The 25,300-nt window shown below is 40.9% G+C and overlaps 1 protein-coding gene across 1 annotated transcript; it reads left to right on the top strand.

Moving 5' to 3' along the window:
* The first annotated feature begins 205 nt into the window (after positions 1–205).
* On the top strand, positions 206–24,443 carry LOC115389353 (sodium- and chloride-dependent GABA transporter 3-like). Its single transcript, XM_030092849.1, has 15 exons — positions 206–522; positions 916–1,143; positions 2,157–2,291; positions 2,503–2,643; positions 2,744–2,825; positions 5,842–5,974; positions 10,843–10,977; positions 16,986–17,089; positions 17,306–17,430; positions 18,101–18,213; positions 18,484–18,621; positions 20,531–20,633; positions 21,187–21,287; positions 22,567–22,737; positions 24,242–24,443. Exons 2-15 carry the CDS (start codon positions 933–935, stop codon positions 24,383–24,385), a joined length of 1,836 nt encoding a protein of 611 aa, XP_029948709.1. The 5' UTR covers positions 206–522; positions 916–932; the 3' UTR covers positions 24,386–24,443.
* The last annotated feature ends 857 nt before the right edge of the window (positions 24,444–25,300 follow it).

The raw sequence follows: 25,300 nt of genomic DNA, 5'->3' as shown, positions 1-25,300 counted from the left end.
TAATAATCTAAATCTAACTGGTGGATTTGAAGTATAGCTGGTTGAAATGCTGTTGCTCCTGGTACAGTCTAAATTGGTTCTCTCCATCATCTTTCCTGCTGGTGTGCTGCGCGCCTCCGTCTCCGTGCCATCCTGCGCGCTCTGCGCCGTGGTAACGCTGGAGTGCGCGCTAGATTGGTTACCACATGGCTTTTATCCAAGTCAGAGGCGCTTGAGAGTGGACCGCTCGGAGAGTGGGAGCGCAGTCGCAGGTTCTCCATCGCCTGGTGCAAGATCTACCGCCACTCCGCCACGTCTGGGATCTTCCTTTATACAGACGAGAGACTCAAACCAACTCACTTCAACTCAGCGCGGATCCACATTGGTGTTTTTTTTTTTCGTTATTCCACTTTTTTTGCCCCCTCTCTCCTCTTGTCGCCCCCCTGGTCAGGCTTAACCACTCTGCGCGCTTGTAAAGGTAATTGTCAGTGCGCACCGTCTCGGGAGCCAACAGGAGGTTCGCCACCGTTTCACAAGACACTGGTGAGTGGAGAAACTTGCGTTTGGATTCATATTTGTTATACTGAGTTTAGATATTGTAATGCATTGAAATGCGTGTTTGTGTAGTTTGTGATTGTGACTTCACAGTAGGATTAATCAGTCAAATGCTGTCAATTTAACTTTTTTTCCGTTGGTGTGATCTTGTGAAGGATGAAATGGCCACATGGCTGCGTAATTGGTAAAAATTAATTAGACTGCTTGTTCCTCATAAGTCTGAGCCGTGAGATGGGCGTGGTTTGCATTAATTGGCATTCAGATGTCTCCTATAGAAAAAAAAAAAAAACTTCAAGAAAAGTGAAGTGAGTGAAGTTGAGTTTATGAAGTCAACCTTTTTTGTGCGTTTCTTTTTTTCCTTCTTTCTTTTCTCCCTCTCAGCGGGCTGCTGGAGCGCCATGACAGCTGAGAAGAGTGGCCCCGTTATAAACGGTAAACCAGAGGACAGCAAGGACCCGGAGGGGTCCAGCTCCAGCCTTGACAACGGGGGGTACAATGAGAGGGGGCACTGGAACAACAAGATCGAGTTCGTCCTGTCTGTGGCCGGAGAGATCATCGGGCTGGGAAACGTCTGGAGGTTCCCTTACCTCTGCTACAAGAATGGAGGAGGCAAGAAAGTTTTCCTTAAGGGCTTTTTAGGGATGCGTGGGGAATCAGTGTTGATCAGGAAGGTCACCTGTTGATGACATGAAGCCAGTCCAGCTGCAGAAAGGCAATGGAATAGAAACGTTTTGTTCTGTGATGAGAACAGTTAGAACATTGGAAATTGACTTTTATCCATTTAATCACACATTAATGGGGAAATATGTTTGCATAACAATCGAAGCAGCTTGGGGTTCAATGTTTTTTCCCAATAACATTCAACATGACGAATTCAGGGACTGAACTACTAATTTTGTGATTGGAAGACTCAGTTCTTTTCAGTTTTATTATTATATATAGTTCAAGACAGTCATCTTTACAGACGAAAACCCAGCAATCCCACCTGAGCAGACAGGAGACCGAGGTCTTAACAGGAAGAAACCTGCAGAACCAGAAGGTGGAAACTTTTCTTAAGAACCAGAATCAGAAATGCTGTTCCAGTTGAGGTTGAATAATAGGAGAACAGAGAACAACAAACAGACATAAACCCACTCGCTGTGGATGGATGGAGGCTTAAACCGTGAACTTCCAGTTCCTCTGTCTGAGATCCTGCATGGAGGTGGAGAGAGGAGACGACCTGCTCCACCGATCCTTTCACCATTACCCACAAACAGACTTTTCACGAGCAGGAGACACCTTCCTGTTTTTCCCTGTGTAAAACGAGAAGCGTCACTATTTGAAAATGACACAAGGAGTTTCAAAAGGCTGTCCTTTAGTCTTTCATCCATTATGCATGTTGATGTCAATAAAAGAGGCAGGTTACCTCATTACGCTCTATTAGACGGCACAGTATGGATCTGTCTTCCCGTCTGAAAAGGTCATCCTGCAGTGTGAGCCTCATAATGAGTGTTTTCATTTGAAATCGCTTATTGCACAAGTGTATTGGAGCAGATGTTAACTTTGGAGCTGTTGTCAGACGTGCGGATTCTGTTGCTTCTCATGCGTTTGTCGTACGAATCGGTCTGCTGGTGTTCACACAGGCGCGTTCTTCGTCCCGTATGTCATCTTCTTCGTGTGCTGCGGCATCCCGGTGTTCTTCCTGGAGACTGCCCTGGGTCAGTTCACCAGCGAGGGAGGCATCACCTGCTGGAGGAAAGTCTGCCCGCTGTTCGAGGGTGAGAAAACGCTCTCTCTCTGTCTTTTTTTAGACTCCGCTCAGGATTTTAATAATTGAAGTGGAAACGGTGAACTTTAGAGAATCAGAGTGGGTGGAATGATGAAATAGTGCAATATAATTCTGCTTTTTGATCAAGTTTTATTAAATGTGAAAGATCTAAGGTTAGGTCATTTTTTTTCTTGTTTATCATTACCTCTGTGTTTTTTCAGGTATTGGCTACGCGACGCAGGTGATCGAAGCTCATCTAAACGTGTACTATGTAGTTATCCTCGCCTGGGCCATTTTCTACCTCTTCAACTGCTTCACCACTGAGCTGCCGTGGGCCGGCTGTGGACACTACTGGAATACAGGTGGGAGGAAATACACTCGACAAATTCCAGAAAACTGAGAAGATTTTTATGCCCGTTGTCGCATCTTGCAACCATCTGGCAAATGAACCTGTCTTTACAGAATATTGTGTTGACTATTATGGAGAAAATGCCACCAACATCACAAGCCCCAATGCATCCTCTCCCGTCATTGAGTTCTGGGAGTGAGTATCCATTTACTTCTATTTCTGTTACATCTCCGATGTGTTTGGTCTTAAATTGTGAGCTGTGAAGTAGATCCGAGTGCCATTTTTTTTTTATCTCTGGGGGTTTAAAATCTTGATAGACTTGTGTTCCGGTCGCGGCAGCCTTCCACACATCACCTCTTCATCAAAGGTCCTAATCTGCCATATTGTGTGAAGCTGAGCTGTTGACGGCTCCAGGCCGCTTCCCTGACCCCCGCTAACCTAAACCCCCAATAATTAGTCAGCCCTTTTCATATCTGTGTGTCAGCAGGCCGTGCTAGGCCAGCTGCCTCCCAGCTAGAGCCATGTGTGTGGCAGCGGATCAGGCCTTGTCAGTGTGTAATGCTGACCACACTTCTGTCCCGCTGCCAGGAGCTGTGTTCACACTGCTGGCCTCCATCTCACTCGCCTCCAACATATGAATCTTCGGAAAACTGCACACTGAAATGCCAGGAGATGAATATTAAAACTGTTGGGCATTTCTTCGTTTAAATTTGACTGATATAACATCGACAGATCAGAAACAAACGAAAACGCAGATCATGGTGAAAGACACGGCAAAGGAGCCAACCACCATGTCTTTGGCATAAATGGAGACTAACCACGCTTCGTTCAGTCCGCGCCAAGGCAGGGAGGATGGTACTGTACATACAGGATAAACAAACATCAGACCCCAAAGAGCGTGCATTTTACTACCAAATCCTGTTTTATGCTTCAAACCAACCAAGGAAAAGCTACTTATATTTTTTCAAAGATTCAACCTTATTTTTATTTTTTTCCTTTTATATTTATATGAATTTACAGTTCGAGAGAATTACCAAAGTGATTCATTAAAACAGTACGGTTTTATCAAAGTGAAAACATTTTAAAAAGGATGATATTGCAAGACACTTGTTTCACATCGTTTTTATGCTACCAGAGTAACAACAATAATGATAATAATAATAATAATAATAATAATAATAATAATAATAATAATAATAATAATAATGATACATCATATTTACATGAAATAATAAAAAGAAAGCAAGACTATATAAAATGTAACATTCAGGATTTATCAAGATTGCTACACCTGTTTAAAAAGGTTAGAGGGATTTAAAAGTGTGCCGGTATTGATTATTTTAGATGTCAGGAAGTTGGAGGTCTGCATGAAGACAGTGATGTGGATGATCATAAAAAAAGCTCTATGTTTTTAGTAAAAAATATGAAATATACACATAAGTTACATTGTCCACACTATGCATTCATCATAAACAATTTAGAACTCCTACAGGTTTATTTACACACATTAGCGTTCACATCTTGGCCCCTGGGCCGACCAGGGAGGGACACGGGGGGGCCGTGTTGGACCTGGCCTGTGGCTGACCACCAAGAACATGTCAGTGTGATCAATGGCTGGTCAGGAGCCCCGGGGGTGAACTCGGAGGCAGAGATTTGGCAGCGCGGTGCGGCTCAGTGGGTCCGGCTCCCGCTTCTCATCCTCCATCAATGCTGTTGCCTGGCGACGCTTTATAAAACAGGAAGTGCACTGTTCATTCACCAATCCCGTCAAGCCGTGATGATGTCATTACCTCTGATCATGACGCTCACCTGAGCATTTCTCCAGAGAGACGCTCAAGATGAGGAAATACCAAAATATTTCACCTGTTCTAAGTTATTAGCTCTAAATTTGTCAAATTAAGAGCCTAAACATCACAATCAAACACGGCAGATCTTCTAACTTCATTTAGAGACATTTGTGTGCATAAATTACTTCAGCAAAACACCAATTAAACTTTTTTAGTTAAAGATTCTGAACTATCCTGAAGTATATGAAGTTTTTTTTTAAAATTGTTTTTAATTCAAACATTACTTGAACTTACTACATTTATCAGAAAGGATACCCCGGGTTAATCATTATCAAAGACACTGATCGTTCAGTCACTCCCTTCAATCCGCAGCTGGACTACATGCAGCGTTGTCTTTGTGGTCAGTGCGATGGTGCTGGCTTTCCTGCTTGTGCTTGATGAAAACTTCTTCTTTCCTGACCTGCATTGATTTAATCTCTACCTGCAGGACCTTCACTGCCACATTTTCTCAGACATGTAAAAACCCCACAGTCTCCACATACCGCTGATTTTAGAGGGCATCTCTTTCTGCATGTCGTCCTCCGTCAGTGAAGCTCGCATGACTTCAGCAGATCCATCACCAGGTTCAGCTCAGGACACGGCCGAAGGCAGCCAGGAGCTTCTGATCTTAGTGATCTTAATGTGGGAGTCTGACAAACAGAGACAACAGGAGGAACCAGATCTCAGGTTGAAGGATACTTCACTGCCAGCTGTTTTTTTTTTTTTTTTTAATCATTTAGAAAGGTCACAATCATTATAAAGCAGACCATGAAGTAATCTTAACCAAAAATAGATTAGTGAAATTCTCTTTTTGCAAATATTTCAGTGAGGGACCTATATAGGGTTAAAATGACAACCAGTTCTTGACTTAAGTTAAAAAGTCAAGTATCAGTGATCCATAATAAGATCCAATATGCTGATTGTGGCAGACTAATTAAAGAGATGTCTTCCATTTTGACACACAGATGTTTTTAGGTTTTAAACTGACAGAATAAATAATATATTACTGTGCTTTTTTTAACAGACTGTCAGTACTGGACAAAAAATCTTCTTTTTCCCATTTTATTTGAATATATTGTAGACATGCTGAGGAAGTTTTCAAAATCTTCGCTTCAAAACGGATCATTTGTTTGGTGAGAAATGAGGTTGAATTCACTGATATTCCTCAGCAATACGGTGAAACCAGAGGCAGATGAAATGTTTCTATTCATACTGAACAACTTCAAGCAGATATTTAGGTCTCAGACTTTGTTTTAACATAGTTTAATGTCTGATTTTGAAGACTGTGCTTTTATTTTATTTTATTTTTTTACCTTGTGTGTGATTGTAAGAGCACCGGCGAAAACCAGAGTGTGTAATTATGTGTGTTCTGTGGGCCAAATCAGACGGAGAGTGCTGAAGATATCAGATGGTATTGAGCACATGGGGGGGATGCGCTGGGAGCTGGCCATGTGTCTGGCCCTGGCCTGGTTCATCTGCTACTTCTGCATCTGGAAGGGACCCAAGTCAACTGGCAAGGTGAGGCTGCGGGATGCATGTTCACTGGTGTGTGTGTGTGTGTGTCTGTGTTTGTGTGTGTGTGCGCGTATCCAACCGTGTGGATGTCGGCACTGTTAAAACTGCAAAGCTTCAGCTCATGCAGTTAATGTAGTACTCGTGCTTGTGTGCCAGGATTTGTTCGACAGTTCAGCTTTCATTTCCAAACGGCCTCAAGGTAAAGCGCTCTCCAAAACAAAATCTGCCGACGTCCAATTTCTCCTCCAATTACGCTCTCCTTTCGAATCCCTTTCCTGTATCTCCTGGAGCAGCCTTGAGAAGGAAAGTTGGGACTCTGCACCTCGCTCTGGGTGCTCAGCAGCCCCTCGAACCCTCCTCACAGATTCAATGAGCCAGAATGAGTGGAGAGATAGAGATGGAGTGAGGAAAGAAAGAGAGCGAAGAAGAAAAGAGGAGAGAGGTGTGTGGGGAAAAATTAATGGGTTCACATTCTACATGACGGGGGGAAAAAAAACAACCAGGCAGCAATGCCTATATCTCCATGAAGTGTCTTTTGTTTGGCTGTGAAGTAAGAGGGGAGAATGCTTCTTCATGGCTGGGCTTTAGCAGCCGGTCCAAGATTGATTCCTGTATTCACTGGAGGAAAGGAAAGCGTTCATGAGGAGCATGCAGAGTGTATCCTCAGCCTCCGCCTCTCCTGCTCACTCCCTCGCTGAGAAATTAACCACAGCTCGCTCTCTGCGAGAGAGAGAGAGAGAGAGACGCTTTCTTTTCCACAGACCCCAGAGCCCATTCAGTTCCGACTCGGCTAAGCTGTTTGCTTTTGTTGACCGTGTTTGTCTCACATTTAAGCCCTCCTGTTAGATTTACGGTGAGGCAGGAGCAAGTTTGACCAGTAAATTTGTGGTGGCTTAAATGTTTACCCGCGGTGAGCGGGAACGAGCATGTGGAGCGTCAGAAGTTCACGGCGCGATGGAATATTGTCCTTTTCATCTCCAGAGAGATGGGAAGAAAGCGAGGGGGAAGGTTTAGGATCTGTAATCGTTTTATTTGACAAATTAAAGAAGGGATGTTGCCGGCCAGGACACAGGTTTTCCCACACTTTCCCTGTAAGCCATGTGAGGATTAACAGACTCCATCAATGTCACACATACTTTAAACTACACTTTTTTTTTTCTATTTTCAAAGCTGCAATTAACATTTGGAAGGTTTAAAGTGTGTGGTTTGTGAATGAGTGTGTGTCGCACGATTTCCTCACCAGTGATCTGAACTCTGGAGGAGTTTGATTAAGAAGTTCACCCGACTTCCCTTTCCCAAAAGTTCATGAGCACACACACACACGCACACACACACACCCACACGCACACCCTCAAACAAGAAGCTTCCATTCATTTCATTGATGAAGGTGCAGCTTGCAGCAGTACAGTAATGTGAGCGGGTTGTAGCGGAATTGTTTGGTACATGTGTGTACTTGTGTCTGCGCACCCATTTCTATGTTGTGAATGAAGCTGTGTGTGTGTGTACGTGTGTGTGTGTGTGTGTGTGTGTGTGTGTGTTCTCGTATTTCTATCCTTGTCGGGGCCAAATGTCCCCACAAGGATAGCAAAACGTGAAACGACGTGCCTTGTGGGGACCTTTTTCCGGTCCTAAGTAGGAGAAACAGTGTTTTCTTGACCATGTTGTTGTTACTGAAAAAAGTAAAAGTGCAAAAACATTTCTTTAGGGTTAGGCTTTGTTGTGGTGTGGGTTAGGGTTAGGGTAAGGGTCAGGGTTAGGGGCTAGACATGAATGGGAGTCAATGGACGGTCCCCACAAGGATAGAAATACAAGACTGAGCGTGTGTGTGTGTGTGTGTGTGTGTGTGTGTGTGTGTGTACTCATGCACTCCTGTGCGTGCTTCAAAGAGAAGCACATTTTCCCACACTGCCAGCATCACTCCTCTGGGCTTCTCCTGTTTAGGAGACGGGTCCAGAGGAGCCTTCTTTTCTTTTCACCCTCCTGGCCCGGCTCTGTTCTGTCCTGTTCTGTCCTCAATTGGACTTTGACTGCGTGCCAGAAAGGCAGGGGATGTATGTTGCCCGCCTCTGCCTTCCAAGAGGCCTAGCGTCTTTGTTCGCTGGGTTTCTAAGAGTCTTGAGATGTTGAACACAGCGCTGCAAAACCTGAATAGTTCAATAAAAAAAAACGGTGTTGGTTCGACGGTGGGCAGGAGATAGATACTGTATAGAAGGAGCTGCTGATTATATGCATCCCTGTAACCTATATCATTACAAAATGTAGAGTAACTACTTCTAAACAGAAAGACGTGCTGTGCTGTCAACAGCAACACTTTAGAAAACTGAAGTAAATCACAAAAAACCGAAGGGCATTTCTGAAAGACATTCCATGTAAAGAAACCGTTTAACAGCCGAATGTAATACTAATATATGCAGGAGTTTGATCTTGAATGGTTCTCAATGTCAACATTCTTGTGGATGTGAAATTGTTCCTGGAAGAAAAGACTTTGGTGATTGTGTGAGAAAAATAATGCAAAGTTTGTCCAGTAGGGGTCACTGCTGCCCCAAAGACAAAGACAATCCATCAAAATTTGCAACATAAAACAAAAACATGTGATGAGCACATTTCCTAAGGCTCTGGTAGTGACTGTGGTGCATGTGAGCTTTGAACATGATGCTAGTTTTTATGTTTTATACCAGAACTTATAAACTGTATAAGAGGCGGTGATGATGCATATAAGAGAAACCATTTGAAAAAAACGTTTTGTCACTTTTGCAACATGTGAATAACAATGTGAATAAATATTGTTTATAGATGCTTTTTTATTGTTGGATTTTCTATTTTTCATATATAGATGGAACAATATGGACATTTATTTGAATCCTAAAATTACTAAAATTGGTTTTTACATGGATTTTTGTATGGAAAATTGCAAAATTAAATAGCATTTAATTGCTTTTTTTTTTTTTTTTTAAATCTTAGCATACTATTGACTCCTGTTTACATTGTATTGATTACAAGATGAGACTTTCCTCCTTGTGTGTTACAGAGATCAACTGCTGAGATTTTTCAGCTGACTTTCATACAGTTTCAGTTTTTCTACAACTCCATGAATTTCTGAGAAGTTTCAGTGTAACTCTGCCAGACAAACTCCAAATGATAAAATCAAACGTATTAACAGAAGTCACCAGTGAAGAGCTGAGGCCGAGTAGTGTAGCAGGTTGTTGGTTTGATTCCCAGGTTTTCATGTGTTAAAGCTTCTCCCAGTGGCGTGTGAGCCGTCTTCATGAATGCCTGTATATAAAAAGGTGGATGTGGGTCATGCTGTAAAGTGCTTTAATACTGGTTAAAAAATTGTAAAAGAAGCTTCACATGAGAGTTCATTTAGCATCGAATCGATGTTGTCACTAACTTTAAAAGTATACAGTGAAAAGTGATGATTTCTTTTTCTTTTTTTTTCTTTTTTTTTTGCATTTTATGTTTTCAACAGAACATAAAAATGATAAAAGATTAATTTTATTATTAATCTTTCATTCATGGTAAAAGCTTTTTGTGCTCAGCTTGGTTGACGACACAATGCTTTTTAGGATATCACTTATATTGCTATTTGTTTGTGAAAATAGGAATCAGAAACTGAACGATAGCTTCCCTTTTACCAACAAGTTACCAGAACAATCAGAAAAAAGAAAATAATAACAATTCAACAATTTCAGTGTAGATTCTATACATTTCTTATATAGTGTGTCCCAATTATACCAATGCAATGTTTGAGCCATCTCTGCTATATAGATAAGTTTTCACAAAATAATCCAAAAATAGGATTTTCTATGTTGTTCTTCTGACTCAAAACTGATCTTATCTGTTTGTGGGAGACTGGCAGCTTTAATTAATAATGGACAATCATTTCTACATGTCTTTTCTAAGTATTTTGTATGTTTTTTTTTAGGTGTCAACAAGTATATTTGGTTGTGTTAAAAAAAAAGGAAGGAAAAGCACCAATTCCATTTCTTTACCTCAGTAAAAACAAACAGAAAAAAAAGTGACAGTTTGGCCAGTACACACACTGCCTTTTCTTGGTGTTGCTGATGGAGTTGGGCCTGGGATCATATGCACATGCATGTGTGCACATGTGCACAGATATACATTGTTATTGTAGTGTTTGCTTAATCATCCGTAACGACACAGATCAATATTGACCTTGGATCATAGTTGTGAGTCAGAAGCTACGATATTCTATAATTTAAAAAATATGCAATAATCTGGCTAACCTTAAAATTTTAATTTAAAACTTCATCGCCCTTCAATCCTTCGCCCTTTAATTCTTCAGCTTTTGCAGCTTCAGTGAGAATAACTGTTACCATGAGCTGCTTCGATCCTTTTGCTGTAATTGAGTCATCTTCGAGGAGGTTAAAGGAGTCACTGCTTCCGTTTGAAGAATGTAAGCAGCAGAAACGACTCATTTCCATGTTTAAATTGAGAGGAAAAGCAAAAGTCAGCATTAAAATAAGTACAGAGACTGAAATACAGTGGTGAAGGTGACATTTTATTACTTTCCATCTCCATGTAGCTTACAGGTAGTGTTGTTAACATTTTTAGAAAGTAAAGTAACACAACTAATTTTAAAGGTTTTCCAGGTACAGTGTAACTCTTGAATTTTTCGTCATTAGCGTGTAGACACGCATGGTTTGGTATTTTGTTTTGTTTTCTGGAGTTCCTTCATCTTTGTGTTACTATGCAAATATAAAATAACACAAAGAACAAAATAATAGTATCACTATGTGGTTCTGCACAGCTCCAGGTCAACCTTTTTGTAAGTTTTCTGAGAATTTATGCTGGCATTGTTTGGTAATCTGTGCCTGTACATTAACACATGTGCATGTCTGTTCCTGCAGGTGGTGTATGTGACAGCCACCTTTCCCTACGTCATGTTGTTGATCCTGCTGATCAGAGGAGTGACGCTGCCCGGAGCGTTCGACGGCATCAAGTTCTACCTCTACCCAGACATCTCCCGCCTCTCTGACCCTCAGGTAGGCCTGGAGCCAGTGTCTCCACCTCAGACATCAACATCAGTCAAAATCCTACTGTATCTCAGAATCTTGTCAGTAGACTAACAGCATCTGCCATGTTCATATTTAAGAGATTTAGCAGATGCTTCAGTAGGTCTCACTGGCATGAATGACTAGAATTAATCTTCTTTTAAAAAGTACTACGAAACACAGACATGAAGAACATGAGCCACTATCATTAATATGAGTTCTACGTTTTAGTGCAGCGAAAGATCTACTTCATTACCCTGAAGACCTATATTATACTTTCGTATCATATTTTCTGTGTGCTTAAGGTGAATTAGTGTGATTGTGATGATGAGTTAAAGCCTTTTTTTGTGTGTATTAATGAAAGCTTCCCAGGTTAAACCTGAAAGCTAAAGAGCGTAGACTCATGAGGCTGCATTTATCCCCCCCCCATCACACCCACCTGTTTAAAGCTGGGTGGCGTCCAGAGGGACAGGTGGCGTTGTGAGTAACTGTGAAGGCCATCAGGCTCTTTATTTACACATACAGTAATACCATTCATGTATTGCTGTAGAGCAGAAACAAGGTTGTATGATTTCACCCTTTTTAAGAAGTACTTCCACAATTCTTCTTTTGTGGCTGAAACAGTGGCTCAGATTTTAATATGGCCTCTTGAGTCACACTGATTGTTTTTTTTGTGAGTTGGAAGAGATGACAGATCTGGATTTACAGCTAAGAGAGGTGCTGTAATATCACATGCGCATGCACACACACGCACACACACGCAGAGACTTCTTGACCTCATCTGGTAAAGACAGACATTTGAGGTCGCTAGGCAACAGCAGCCCTTGAAAATGTCAGTGGATGTGGTGTCATGACAGCATGATGGAGACTGATGAGTGAGTGAGTGAGTGAGTGAGTGAGTGAGTGAGTGAGTGAGTGAGTGAGTGAATGGTAAATACATATGCATACCTTAAAGTATTGCTGATTCAGAGTGTGGGTCTGCTGTTTTTGTTTATGTGTTGTTATACATTGCAAATTTAGCTGATGTCTTAAGTTCAATGTTTAATTTAGAATTTACTTGTTGAACAGGCTTCATATCAACCCCTGCTTCTTTTATAAACTAATTGTTTACACTTTTAATTTCAACAACTATTCTCTGGAGTGAGATCCTTCCAACATGATAACAAGCAAAACTTGTGGACTCATAATTTAATAGAAATACTGTGCAACCAACATGTTTCTCACAAGTTAAAGATGTCAAAGATTAATGTTTCTCACAGATAAACGAGAGATGATCAGAGTTGTTTGTTGGGACGTGCTCTCATTCAGTGGATTCACCCTGAAACAGTAGGCTGTTTGAAGGGACAGATTTTCTTTATTGAGGAGGCTCGACAGGTGTTTTACAGTAAAGCTGACGGAGGCATCTGCGACTCCTCTGGAGGGAGAGAAATGGTGACGCAGATAAACGGTGACAGAGTGAGAAACGGGGACTGACAAAGACACAAACAGCGGCGTAGGGGCTCTGTGGAGGAGAGCGATAAAGAAGCGCTGCTGCTTGGCAGAGGACATTACTTCTGACACCGATGTTAAATTGGCTTCCTTCGGGGACAATCGGGGCTCTGTTCTGTTCGCCGGGCTGTGCGGAGCGTGTGTGGCAGGGTGTTGGCCTCTCTTTTTTACACCACTGAACTTTATCATGCCTTCACTATTCTTTTCTTTCCCTCTTCCTTTCTCCCTGCCCACCGTCCTCCACCCTGCACTGTGCATCCTCCTCCTCATTTCTCACACTGTCTCACATACAGTTTTCTCTTTGCACAGCTGCAGATGTGTGTGTGTGTATTGATGTTCACATCAGTTTCCTTGAAACCAAAGTTTCTGTCATTCAAATCCATCAGAGAACAACAGCAATCAATACCAGTTCAGAGAAGATACAGTCTACACAGGGTGCACTTTCTGATTAAAAGCAGTAAATAGAGCAGAAGCAAGTGACAAGCCCACTTTGAAATATGTTCACGTGGTGACACCGGTGATAAACAGTTCTGCATTTGTTAATTAATCAAGTCAAATGAGGAATATTTGGACCAGAAAGGGGTTATTCCACCCGTTTCTCCGAGCAAATTCCACCATGAATGTATGATTGTTTTAACATCCTTTACCTCAGGGGTCTTCACTGTACAGTAGAGGCCTCTGCTGTGAGGAGCCAGAGAAAATGTAGAAGAGTGAATCAACAACAACAACAACAACAACAACAACAACAAAAAATTGTTTCATGGTTTCTGAGGAGGGGTAGTTCTAAAATTAGAGAACCCTGCTCTGTAATGTGTTGAAAAGGCCGCAGTCCTGCATTCTCTTCCTGCTCCAATACAAATGAATCGAACGAATGATATAATAAAACTTTCCAGAAAACCCATTAACACACTAATCAGAGCGCAATCATGCAGGAATGTAATCCTCCAGAACCCGGATCAACAAGTCCTCAAACCTCAGAAACAGAAGAGTTTATGTATAAGTTCAGCAACAGGGCAATCGGTCAGACTAGAGCTTTCTTTTTCTTGTGTTTAGTCTTAAATACCTGCTGCATTGGAAAAAAATAAAATCTGCTAAAAGATTCTATAATAGATCTGAACTTGTCACCACAGCAACAATTGTGAACTTGTGATTGGAGTTGTACCAAGGTCAGTTAAGGTAAGACAGTGTTCAACTATCCAAACGAATTGCAACTTTATGTCTTAAACTAAAGTTATTTCAATATAGGCAGATGACTGTTTACTGAATAAATATTTACAGTTCAGGTATATCTGCTGAAAATCTGCCATTTTTGGAAAGTACTCCCTCCTGCTCCAATTCTCTCCAGTGTTTTATGATTCTTTCTTTTCAGTACTTTTAACGCTGTTTTCCCTAAAGTAGCCCATTCTGGCGGGAGAGTCCACTTTACTCAGCCTGACCTTTGTCAAACAATACGCTCAACCTTTAATGATTGCAGTGATCAAGTCAAACTACAAAGCATCTGACATTTCTGTTGGCTTAAATTTGAACTACTACAACTACATCCATCCCTCCCTACATTTTTGTGGTCAGAAATTAGTTTAGATGAGAAAAAAAAAAAAGTATAAATGTTGAATTTGCCTCAGAGAAGGATTGAAGACGCCAGACACCACCGTCAGTGGAACAGAAGCTTATCTTAATTCCAAGCCCAAAAAAATAAAACAAAACAAAATCCTATAGAACTGGAAAGATACTAGAGAGCTCACACACAGAAAGTAGAAGCCAGAACATAGAAGATGAGCGTTTTATACCACAGCCACCAGGCGAAGACAGTCAGTCACTCAGAGGTGAAACACATCAGGCCGGGGATCAGCAATCAGACACCAGGAGAGGAAGCTGGTTTGTACCATGATTTAAAACGCATTAAAACAGGAGACACTGTAAATAACATGCCATGTTGTATGATTGCTCTTCTGTGAGAAGTCGCCCTCAGTGCATCCTGTTATTACATCAGCCACAAGTTTGTACATGAAATATCACGTGCACAAAGTTCCAGACGATCAGGCCCGAACGGTTTAACTCTTCGGTTGGAGTTGGATAATAAGAGTATTCACTTGATAGCAGTCGTATGCATGTTTAGGACTGTAGATAAATAAGAATGCTTTCATCTGTGTGTGGCTCAAAAGCAAAGACACAAAACAATTGATTCATATCAGCTATATTCAAATAAAATTATTGATCTCTTCCATTAAAAAAACGAAGTGGGGGTCGGGGACGTGCGGAGCAGCAAGAGTGGTACATTTACATTACAAGAACACTATCTTACAGCCAATGTCATCCAGCTTTCACACAGCAGAAAAGTTTCCTGGAGCCACAGTCCCAACATAACCAAACACAAGCCGGCCAAATTAGGCACAACATCAACAAGTGATTCTCTCCGAGCCTGGGCCTTTAAGGTTTCCCTGCGCTGTGCGGCCATCAGCCGAGAGGGAACTAAAGGGAACATTAATGAACATTAGGAGAGAAAGGCCTGTTCTTCCACAGGAACAGTCCTGTGTTTGTGAGGTCACAGAAGTTACCGTGGTTACTCCCAGGAGGGAGCGAAGACCTTGCGTTTGTTAATTGTTTTTCGGTGGGGAAATGAGATTAGTGGCTGAATGGTGATGTGGGAGAGTTTTCAAAGAGCCATGCTGCATTAAGTTTGAATCCGCTAGCACCCCATGCTATCCTGTGGGCTCCGGAGCCCTGTGTTGCACTACAAACTGCTTTCATAATGCACATTTTAAATCTTTCGCAGTGAAGAATCCAACATGTGTAAATCCCCATGGAGTCACTCAACCTGGTAGTTATGTAACAAAACTATTTAGTGATAAGAACTGTTAGTGAAAGCATATCCAGAAAGTTCAGTCTGTAACATAAAGACAGATTATGTGCAGCTCGAGGGGTGAAAATGAGAGACATTTTAGAAGAAATGGCAATTTTAATAGAAATCTAAACAATGGAATGAAAAACAACATCCAACTGTACACAGAAACAACTCTTCACATTTAAATGACAAAACAGGTTCTGAGAGCGTCACAAAGTCTAATTAACCCAAAAATATGGAAAACAGTATAACTACTTGATGCAAACATGTGCATGTTTTTTTTTCAAAGTTTCATCTTGGGAGCAGTTTTTAGAAAGTGGTGACTCTGAGCACTACTGTTGCGTAAACAGAACATTGAAGGTTGTCCATTGTTACTTCAACATGTTGTTGTGTAAACAAGACCGAAAACTTTAGATTAGCATGATGAAAACATGCAACCAAAATGAAGAAAAGCCAGAACTCTGAAATCCAGGGACGACTCCAACCAAACCGACTCAACACTGCCACCTAATGTGCAACAACGGCATGACTTCAACTCAAGATACCGACCCTTTAAAGATAAAACTTCATCTCATAATGAACGACTTGACTCTTTTCTTTTCTTGCATGCTCTGGTTTCCATGTGTCTGAAGTTAATTGTGTGTATGTGTGTGTGTGTGTGTGTGTGTGTGTGTGTGCATGTGTGTGTGTGAGACAAAAAGCACACACTTAATGTTTAATTAAGCGTTTTATTACAATGTTGTGCTCCACTCTAATCCCAGGAAACAAACAGTGTCAGAGGGGGGGTTAGTGGAGCGTAATGTGAATATTTAGCCAGTGGAAGACTTTGCAGCTACTTTTAGGATTTTAATCCATGATTCATGCTGCTTCACTGTGTGACTCTCTGAGGGGAGGAAGGACGGCAGAGCTGAGCCATAATTTCATTACCAAGTCACTGGGAGGATCAAGGATAAAAAGAAAAAAAAAAAGGAGAGGAGTTTCACTGGACAAGATGAAGGCTTTTCATTTCATTAAATTAAGAATATGCATCACACAAAACGGCTTGTTTAGAACATGCTGAGATGTGATAGTGGAGAAAATAAGCAGGATGGATCAGAAAACTGAGAATGTGAACCGTCCTTTTTGTTATTATCGTCCATCTGCAGACCAAAACGAGCACAAACTTTAATAATCAAGCAGACGCTGCGCATGCTAGAAGACTTTCTGTGAAGATGCAACCACCTTCAACCTAATGTCGTTCAGCATTAGACTTTTCCATTCAACCATTTTCCATTCAGCACACACAGACGAGAAATGTCGACTCTTCAGTTAACCTCATATGTGCTTTTGCACTGTGGGAAGGATTCCTGCAGAAAACAAACATATCTAGAGAGAATTATACTAAAATTCTCCATCTGGAGACAGTTCATGTTTGGGGAAACTATTACTTCTCACTGCTGTATCTCACAGGAGATTTCTGTTTTGTGAAATTCAGACTTTGATTAAAAATGCAAATTGTCCAAATAAGTGAACAGGAAAAAGCAAACAGGATCCACTCCATTGACTGTTTATTTGCTGTGTCTGAATAGTATCTTGCAGAAAAGGAGATATTAGTTCCAACTTTTGATCTTGATTGAAAAATGTTCGTTTCTCTGTCTGCACATTACTTTTGTATCTGTTTTCATATCAGGTATGGGTGGATGCAGGAACTCAGATTTTCTTCTCTTATGCCATCTGCTTGGGCTGTCTCACTGCGCTGGGAAGCTACAATGCTTACGACAACAACTGCTACAGGTAAGCAGTAGATGCTAGAAACATCTAAAAAAAGTTCAAATGTACACATTTACATACATTATATACGCTGAATGGTAAACTCTGCAGGGAAAAGTAGTTGAGATTGAAAAGATTTGTACCTTAAAGTGGCATTTTAGTCTCTCTCAATTACATATCCTAACTCCATTACTTTCTGTCTTCTGGTGAATAAGCTCTGTCTCCTGTCTGGCTCCTCAGGGACTGCATCATGCTGTGTTGCTTGAACAGCGGCACCAGTTTCGTGGCTGGTTTCGCCATCTTCTCAGTGCTGGGCTTCATGGCCTACGAGCAAAATGTTCCCATCGAGGCTGTGGCAGAATCTGGTGAGAATTTCGTGGACAGCATTTTTTTTTTTTTTTTTCGGGATCAGAATCTGAAAAATCCGAACTGAGCAGACGGAAGCAGCATCTCTAAGTCTTGATGCACTCAACCATCACATCGCCCTAAATGGATAAACATGCATAGTTATATAACTCCACACTCAGAGCTCTATATTATGATTTATTCAACTTAGCATGAATGATTCAGTAAACTTGACAGGGTGTGAGATTTGAACTGTTTGTCTTGGAGCAGAGTGAGGACACAGCTTAAGGCTTTCAACAATGCCTTTTTAAGAAACTTTCACCACATGGGAGTCCTTAAAAATATGATGGCTGCTTCTATGAAATTGGTCATACTTACAGTAGAATGAGAAACCTTGACAAACACATTTCAGTTCAGGAACCACAAACACTTCAGTCAGATTGGAGCCCAACGTTTAACATCCTTATTTTAGATTCTACTTTATTATCGACTTTTTTGCACCTTGATTAGAAAACAAGGGGAGGATATGGTGATAGAGGATCCAAGACGAGATGACAAAATGACTGTGCTAATGCTTTTAAATCATCGTCATCATAATGTTGATGGTTTTTTTGCCCAACTGGGAGGTTTGGGACAGCAGCTCTTCAGAGTTACCGTCAGACCTTTATTTGTCCTGTCCGCATCGTGCAGGCCCTGGTCTCGCATTCATTGCATACCCCAAGGCCGTGACCATGATGCCTCTGTCTCCGCTCTGGGCTTGTCTCTTCTTCATGATGCTCATCTTCCTCGGCCTGGACAGTCAGGTGAGCTGCCGCTCTTTCAGTGGCCTCCAGTTTGCTCAGATGTTTCAGTTTTTGACAGTCGAGCTGGACTGCAGATTGGAGATCACGCAACAAATTTTCTGAGTAATGCAGGGGAGTTTTTGTGCAAAAACAATCAGGAGGTAAAAATGGGTTTTTCAGGAGCCGTGATAGCACGAGGATCTCTGCAGGTGGACCAAACAGAGCAGAAGATACTAGATAAATGCTTCCTGGACAAAAAAAATGACTGTGTTTTGTTTTGTTTGTTCTTAGTTTGTGTGTGTGGAGAGCTTAGTGACGGCCGTGGTGGACATGTACCCAGAAACCTTCCGGAGGGGCTACCGCAGAGAGTACCTGATTCTGGGCATGTCTGTGGTGTCCTTCATCATAGGACTCGTCATGTGTATGGAGGTAAGTCTCAGATGATCAGATAATGCCAGATCTTTATCTACCTGCATTAATACACACAATCTGCTCCATTTAGACCTCTGTTTCTCTAAAGTGGCTTTATATTGTGGTTCACCTTGACTTAGATTAAAAAAGAGAAATGGGTTATTCAGTGCTGCATATTTGAAATTGCATCTTCATCATTTCTGTGATCATCCTCATCATCACCACTGTAACCATCCCTTCACTGTCTTCATCGTCACTGTTGACGTCTTCATCATCATCATCATCAGTCTTTGATAAGGTACGCTATATCTGATGAATAGACGATTGAATGAATGAATGAATGCCTGTATTGTCATATTAATGAATCAGCTTGATGAATAAAATATTTATTCCAACTTCTTTTTTTAAAAGTTATCTTTAAGTCTCTATTATCTGAATTATTTTTGCCTTTGTTTTCTAAAGTTAGTGTTAAATACACCGTCATTAAACAGCCTGAGTCCTGCTGTGCTTTTCAGCTTGACGTTGTGGTACTGAAGGCCTTGTTTTTCTATCAGTGAGGCTTTTCATGCTGTGGCGTAAATCTACCCATTGTTAATACATCATTCTTTATCTGGCGAGCCATAATTGCCCCGGATCAGCAGGGAAAGATTTGATTTGATTCTGGAGCACAGTAGAATCCATTTGGCTGATCAGCGGCCTCGCCTCTGTTTGTCATCGTCTCCACATCTCCCGCCGCTCCGCCCACTCTTCATTTCCAATCAGACGTCTCCTGAGAGTGTGGTTCAATTCTCATCTGGAGATAGTTTATTGAAATTCTCAGCTGTTTTCTGCCGTTGCAGAGCCGTGATGTAATCCCACTCTCAGATGCATGTGAGGTTTTATTCATGATGGCCCTTTTAGTGGAGGCAGAGAGAACAGATGAGCCATCCTGAGTGGAAGCACACCAGGTGGAGGGTGCCATAATACACATGATAACCACTGAAACTAACTGACACGGGGGGGGGGGGAAAGCCAAAAATACATTTATTCTGATCAGAATTTTTTTTCTTTTTTTTTTTTTTTTTAAGCAAAATTATTCCTCCAATATGGAAGACATAATGTTATATTCCTAAAGTCTGATCACATCAGATAGACTTAGGATGTTTTTCCCTCTGATATTTAAAAACGCCTTAAGTACAGGATGTGCGGAGATCTTTTACAGGCAACAGCATAACATCTGTGCAACATTACATCATTCACACTGAAACTCAAAATAACCAGCCTTTTCAAACAGTAAACCTTCAGAAAAATGAAACATCGAGCCGGCTGCAAGTCATGCACGAGGCACATGAAAGCATTGTGAAATCAGTCTGTATTACCATTTGCATCAGAAATAACCAACGAAACAACACGAGACGCTTGTTCAACAGTAAGTGAGAGCATATTTATTAATCATTAAAGCAATTACGTGTTCAATAGATACAGAGCCTTGACAAGAAATAGATGCGAGTTCTGTCTTTGTGACTGTGTTCAATAGTCAGTGTTAGTAAATCTGTTTACAATTTACAGCTTTACTCACAAATATGTGACATTTATCCTTTTGAGATATTTTCTTACTGATGAGATCAATAAACAGTGAAGGAAACCCAAGTTATTAACTGAAATAGTTCAAGTCTTTTAGATAATAAACCATATAGATTTAAACTCCACATGTGGACAAACTCCTATGTGACACAGCATTACTTACCGCACCTGTAAAGTGCTTCTCTTTGAAACTTAAATAAGATTTCACCACTGGAGTTCAGTCCAGAGTTGAGCGGTTGTGGTGTGTGATTGTAATAAATCCTCATCCAGCAGACCGTTATTCACTCTGTGTCTGAAGTTGAGTGGCTTTCCTTTTAGCAGCTGTAACAGAAACGCTGACTCCTCTCTGCTTCGCTCCCATCAGGGCGGGATGTACGTCTTCCAGCTGTTCGACGCTTACGCTGCCAGCGGGATGTGTTTGCTGTTTGTGGCCATTTTCGAGTCCATATGTATCGGCTGGGTGTACGGTAAGATTTCCACTGGTTTCCACTCAAACTACATTAAAACACTGTTGATAGTGTTCAGATGATTTCTCTTTATTTACCAAACCAGGGCACCTTGTGTTCTGGGTTCACCCTCCTCTGTGGAAGAACATTTCTTCTCTGCCCTCTGCTGGAGAACGGTCTCAAACACATGCAGTGATAAAATAATGTTAATAAACAACTATCAACACAAAAGCTGTTTTCTTCACAAAACAGCTACTTTTTTTCTGTAAAATGAGCTCTTTGATCTGAATTTTGATTGTTGAATAAAGATAATGGGTTTTGATTCATAGTAGGATTTAGGTCATTCTTTTTTTTTTTTTTTTTTTTTAATCCAATACAAAATACAGCCAAAACATACCCACATTGTGTGTGACTTTGACGATCACAGAATGTTTTCACTCATTGTGATGTAAAATATCAGAACACATTTCTTCCTCGTCAGTCAACAGTTTTTGTTTGGACTTCCACAAACTGTCAGCAGGCATCAATCACATCATTATTCTGAAGCTCAGAGTGACTCTCGTGTGTGTTTCAGGTAGTGACAGATTCTATCTGAATATTGAGGACATGATCGGCTACAAGCCTGTCTTCTTCATCAAGTGGTGCTGGATGATCCTGACCCCGGGCATCTGCGCTGTGAGTCTCAGTTCAACACGAATCCAAAGCAGCAGCATCTTCAACCTGAGGACGCACGTGTAGTAGAGTACGAATGTCATGTCAGACAAACATCTGCAAAGGATTAGCGTTCTTATCTTACACTGAATTTAATTCATGGAAGCTCATTTATGAAAACAAAGAACCTTTTTTGGCTCATTGTAAAGATATTTGAAGTTTATTGCCACATACAGATTACTGTAATTCTTTTCCTGAAGGTCTGCTATAAAATGCATCATTATGGAATTATATTACATTATAAAACATGTTGTAAACGCCCATAATGTTATTTGACAAGGTTCATAAAGGATTATGGGCAGATGTGTCATTAGCTGATCATTTATGGTGTTTTCATAGAAACCCACAGTGTTTTCTGGTGGAATTCCAAGTTGGAACAAACGCCCAGAGACAGGCAGGCAAATTCACAAACTAGCCACAAACTAGTCTTAAATCAGGGGCGTTCAGCATAAGGCACATGGGCCAGAACTGGCCTGAAAGAGACTCCAGTCCGACCCACCATACCACCAAGAAAATTGTGAAAGTTTCAAAGAAAACAGTGATTTCTTTGAAGTTTATCAGTTTTTGTGCAGTTCTGTTTTCAGGAATAGGAGTAATGGGTTACATAGTGGTCATATTTGTTCACTTAAAATACACACAATGGAGCACTCTGTCTTAACTATGGTTGTAGTGGTTGTAGGAGTGTATGGTTGTGTTTAGATGTCACATTTTCGGGCATTGCTATGTTATTGTTTACTGTAAGTTGATAATATAGTTCTTCAAAAGTTCAGGTTTTGCCAACATATTTATATAAATGTTGATACTTTCAGATGTACAAAGTATGATATTCTAATATGAATCTGAGTTTTTATGAACTGTATTCCTTTTCAGTAAGTGAATTCAGTCAAACACCATGAAGTTGGGCGACGCCTAAAACGTTATGAATGACAAGCACAATGTATTCACCAATATTGATAACATTTTATTATAATTCCTCATGAATGCTCTTGAAATGCATTATGGATCAGACCTTTCTGCATTACTGTGATTTGTAATATGTAGCTGTATTGTGTTGCTGACTCTTTTTTTTTTTTTTAACCACACTGTAATTTAGATTTTCGCAGAAACATTTAATCCAGCCTTAAATTGAAGGGATATTATTAGCACGGCAATCAGAGAAAATTAAATGAGCTGCGGTCTCCTTTAACGATCAGCCTCTCAGTCTGAACCACATTTGCAAACTAAGTGTGTTTTTGTGCTGCAGGGGATCTTCTTGTTCTTCCTGATTAAATACAAACCGCTGAAGTACAACAACGTGTACACCTACCCGGACTGGGGCTACGGCATCGGCTGGTTCATGGCCATGTCCTCCATGGTCTGCATCCCTCTGGGCATCATCTGGAAGATTTGGCAGACCCCCGGCACCTTTTCTGAGGTAACGTCACTCCACAAACACCAGCATGCAATAGGCTGCGGCCCGGCTTTGCCCTGCTGTCTGCATGGGAGCACCGGTTTTTAAACCTCTGTATTTTTCCACAATGCCTTCTCACATGTGGGAGCAGCTCTCTCTCTCGAGGCACTAATGGTCCTCTGTACCATCAGAGCTGCTTGCTGATAAACCAGATGACTGACTGCAGAAAGGGTTTTCTACTTTTGCTCAGTTCATTTTAAATAGTGGCTTTGTTTGAATTGGAATAAATATATATTGTGCTGTAAGACCTTTGCTGATAAGAATTTACCTTGAATGGAAAAATACAGATGAGAACAAGAGAATTGTAACAGCACTGCATTGAGGAAGCTGCAGTCTTATCTCTCCCGTTGGTCTTTCTCACTGGGATTGCAACACAGTGGGATGATCTCCCGTCTTTGCCCGGGGACAGATCACATAAACATATTGCAGTTTTTTTTTTTTTGATATGAGATGAACAGTCGTCTCCTCTGGCAGACCTCAAACATGATGAAAAGTAGACAAACAGAAAAATCAACATGACACATGAGCACTGCTCTCGGCAAAAGAAAAAAAAATTGTATAACTGACAAAAGGACAAAAAATGTGAGCACATTTATATCCAAACAATGTATGGGAAAAGCTATAGGAATACAGATTGTTTGGCTTTTGTTATCTATTTGTGACATGTTTAGATACAGTATATTGAAATCACACAATCTTAAGAATTAAGAATTCCTTTAACTGTGCCTGAGTGACATACTGTATTTGATGCTATGTTATAAAGATCTAGTAAAGCTTTGCACAAATATAAATTAGTGCAAACATGGCATTACGTGAGGGGTAATGTCAGGTGTGGGAGCGGGTGTCCCAACAAGACGTATATAATATTGCATCTGAGAAAGACAAAAAATAACACACACTATCCACCTGGCCTTTGTTAATATGGAAAATTGGGCGAGTCGTCCGGATCATGCATAATGCTGGAGGAGTTGATGCTAATTTATTAAAACACAAGTGGAATTGTGTTGAAATATCTCTGAAAAAGGTTTGATTGTTTATTATTTCATCGCTTGCTTGTGCAAAATTTTCCTGCTGTTACTGTGATGAGGGACATTTCTTCAGCTGGCTCTCCAGGACTTTATATTACAAAACATTTCCTGTTTTGTACTTCAGATCTTGACTTTTTGAGCGACCCTCCACCAGATAATTTGTTTTTCCACTGATCAAATCAAATCAACTCAACTCAAATCAACTCAAATCAAATCAAATCAAATCAAATCAATCTTTAACTCGCTTTTCATGTTAAAAAAGACAACTGAAAGTGCATTATAATATTAAAATAAAGCGAAAATTGGTCAATGATGAATATCTCATTTGCTGTAAAGCTCCGATATGTTTAATAACTTCCTCCACCTGACAGTTTTTCCGCAGATTGTCCTCGTGAGGGCTTTTTATTTTTCTCACCTCATCTTTCCTTCTCCTCCTGCAGAGAATGAAGAAGCTGACCACTCCCAGCGCAGACCTAAAGATGAGAGGAAAGCTCGCAGCCCTCAGTCCGTACGCCGCCAATGATGCCAAACTCAAGGTCGATGGGAAAATATCCACCATCTCAGAGAAGGAGACGCATTTCTAACCGAGCGCCTGATGGAGCCACCAAGCTGCCTGCAGTCCAGCGAGAGAAGACCACGGCGACACGCGAAACGGAAAACAAATGACTCGGAGCGTTATTTTTGTTTTGTACAAAAACAAAGGAACAACACGTGGAAATGTTATCACATGGTTATGTAGTCTGCTCGTTTTGCACAAAGTTGAAATAACACGTTTCTCGTTCGGATTAACATTGTGACTAAATCTCTAAATTTCTCTCTTTTTATAATCATTAATGTTTAAAAAAAAAAAAAAAGCTGTTTGGTTGAAATCCATCCTGGTACCTTGTCTTGTCAGTACTGGTCACACTTGTGTCTGTGCCTTTAGAACAGGACCAGTGTGTCGTGTTGTACAAGGCTTACACTGTACATTTATTGGCAAAGTGCTGTGCCTCTATATTAGGTACTAGGTACCCAAATGAGACTATCTGAGATGTAGCAGCTTGGGGACCTTTCCACATAGAGTTTAAAGACAGGAGACTGCAGCATGTTTTAGTAGTGAGGCTGAAGGAGGGCAGCCCGCACCCAACACCTTGTACAAAGACTCTTGCAAATGAGATATTGAATGCTTGTTGAACATTTAAAGAATTGAGTTTTTCCGAAATGGCACGTCGGTATGAGTCCTGAACTTGACTTGCTGATCTTGGTTGTTGCCGCAATTGCATGCGCCGAGTTGCAGTGACTCGATGGTGACCCCTGGAAAAGCGAGCAGCCAAATAGAAACAACGCTGTTGCTAAAACAGAAGGAAAAAGTCACTGATAATTAGATTTCTCAACATGACAGATGTGAATATTACATTTTCCCCCTATTTTCCAGAATTAAATGGCACAGATGTTTCTAAACACGTTTTGCAGAGAAAACAAAGGGCCATTTAAAAGATGTCCGAAGGTGGAAACACTTC

This window comes from Salarias fasciatus, chromosome 5, assembly GCF_902148845.1.
Source record: "Salarias fasciatus chromosome 5, fSalaFa1.1, whole genome shotgun sequence".
Classification (NCBI taxonomy): domain Eukaryota; kingdom Metazoa; phylum Chordata; class Actinopteri; order Blenniiformes; family Blenniidae; genus Salarias; species Salarias fasciatus.
The sequence above is the reverse complement of the archived record's forward strand: the minus strand, read 5'-3'. Positions and strand labels throughout refer to the sequence as shown.